Genomic DNA, 1567 nt, shown 5'->3' with positions numbered 1-1567 from the left:
TTTCCTATCGGGTATCCAAACAGGAACAAGACATGGGAAACAACTAACAGTTTGTACAGACTAGGCCCAAGTGATTAATACTGCTGCTACCTGTCTCCTACACTTGCTGGGGAGAGAATGGCTCATAAGGAATAACATTTTTAAAGGCATGAGTTGATTTTCTAAAAATAGTTCAAGGCCTCATTTGTCAGCCCCAGAAGAGTGGAGCACGGATGTCTCCTCCACCCAGCACTGCCAACTTCTGTCACTGTTGTAAATCCACTAGAACAGCTTTCTTCTTAACACTCTTTTTCCTCCTGTAGAACTAGCACTGCTGCAAGTCAGCATGAAGGTGATTGACACAACTGCAAGCAAAGCAGATCTGAGGTCCCGGGGTATCTCCCAATCCACAAGTGCCTTCTTCACCCTTTGTTGTAGAGGGTAAGAGCACAGCATCCTAAAGCCTCAGCAGCCTCTGCCAGAAGAAAACACGAGGGAGACGTTTTTGGCCAACTTCCCTCTGATAAAGGCTTAGAAAATGATAGGTAGGTGTCATTTAGGGAATAGCAGGAAGCTCGGCTTGGAAGGAGAGGCTGGCACAGGAAAGAGTCTACTAGGAAGAAAATGAGAAGGAGAGGAGAGAAGAGACCAGATAAAGAACACAGCTTGTGCAGTGTGGGAAAGGGGCAGTCCCAGGGAATAACTGCAGTGAGGGAGACCTCGCATCTAGTGGTCTTCCAGGATCCATGGCTTATTCTAGTGCAGAGCTGAAGTCCAGCTGTGCTATAAACTTCTTTATCCAGCGGTATTTCTGACCACAGGTGGAGAGCATACACTCCAGGCAAGAGGCAGGTAAGCACCAGTTCAAACCATGAGCTGCTCCTCTCCAAAGGGGCAATCTTAACCTTTGTTGATTTCATCCCGGTCCCGTAAGAGGGAAGGGAACCCCTGTAAGATTCGTTTGCCTGTTCTACCCCAGCGTACTGAGCTCTACCAGCTCCTCCTACTTTAAAATGCACCGGTGGCAACCCAACAGCAGCCCTGCTCCCTGGAAAGTGCTTTAGCTGCTGTTGTTAGGGACCTAGTATTAGGCAGGCATCATTGAGGGTAAGCCGTTTTACTCTGAGCCGGTCTACAGACAAGCTTACCCCGACTGCGCCAAGTCAGTTTCTTAAACCCTGCGCGGTTATTTCCCCGCCTGCCCCAGGGCAGAAGCCCTGCCTCGACACCTCCGCTGGATCAAGCGGGGGCGCAGGAGGCCCCGGCGGGACGAGGAGCCGGCAGAGAGAGCTCCCCCGCCCCGGGGCCCCCGGGCCGGGCCGCACCGCGCGGCTCCTGAGGCGCGCACACGAACAGCGACAGCGGCGGCGGCGGCTGCGAAGGGGAACGGTTCTTACAGTGGCTTTGCCCGGCATAGGGAGGCGGCAGGGCGTGATCGTCTTCGGGCCCCTCTAGCACTGAACGGGGCCCCTCGGGAGGCGTCTTACCGGCGGGCAGCGGCGAGGCGGAGACGGCGCTGAGCAGGAGCACGCAGACGGCCGCCACATCCCATAGCTTCATCTTCGAGTCCCTCGCGGCGCGGGCCCTT

At 54.9% G+C, this 1567-nt stretch overlaps 1 protein-coding gene across 2 annotated transcripts in view; it reads right to left on the bottom strand.

Moving 5' to 3' along the window:
• The window catches only part of GDNF (glial cell derived neurotrophic factor), a 30230-nt gene extending 28671 nt beyond the window's left edge, over nt 1-1559 (bottom strand). Inside the window, exon 1 of one of the 2 annotated variants that reach the window (XM_019517940.1) lies at nt 1377-1559. In XM_019517940.1, the coding sequence (XP_019373485.1) occupies nt 1377-1539 (163 nt within the window). In that variant the 5' untranslated portion in view covers nt 1540-1559. The remainder of the gene's footprint in view (nt 1-1376) is intronic. The other variant, XM_019517941.1, reaches the window with a different exon arrangement.
• Between the last annotated feature and the right edge of the window lie 8 nt (nt 1560-1567).

Source organism: Gavialis gangeticus, unplaced genomic scaffold (genome assembly GCF_001723915.1).
Source record: "Gavialis gangeticus isolate Ggan-Ray unplaced genomic scaffold, GavGan_comp1, whole genome shotgun sequence".
Taxonomy (NCBI): Eukaryota; Metazoa; Chordata; order Crocodylia; family Gavialidae; genus Gavialis; species Gavialis gangeticus.
The sequence above is the reverse complement of the archived record's forward strand: the minus strand, read 5'-3'. Positions and strand labels throughout refer to the sequence as shown.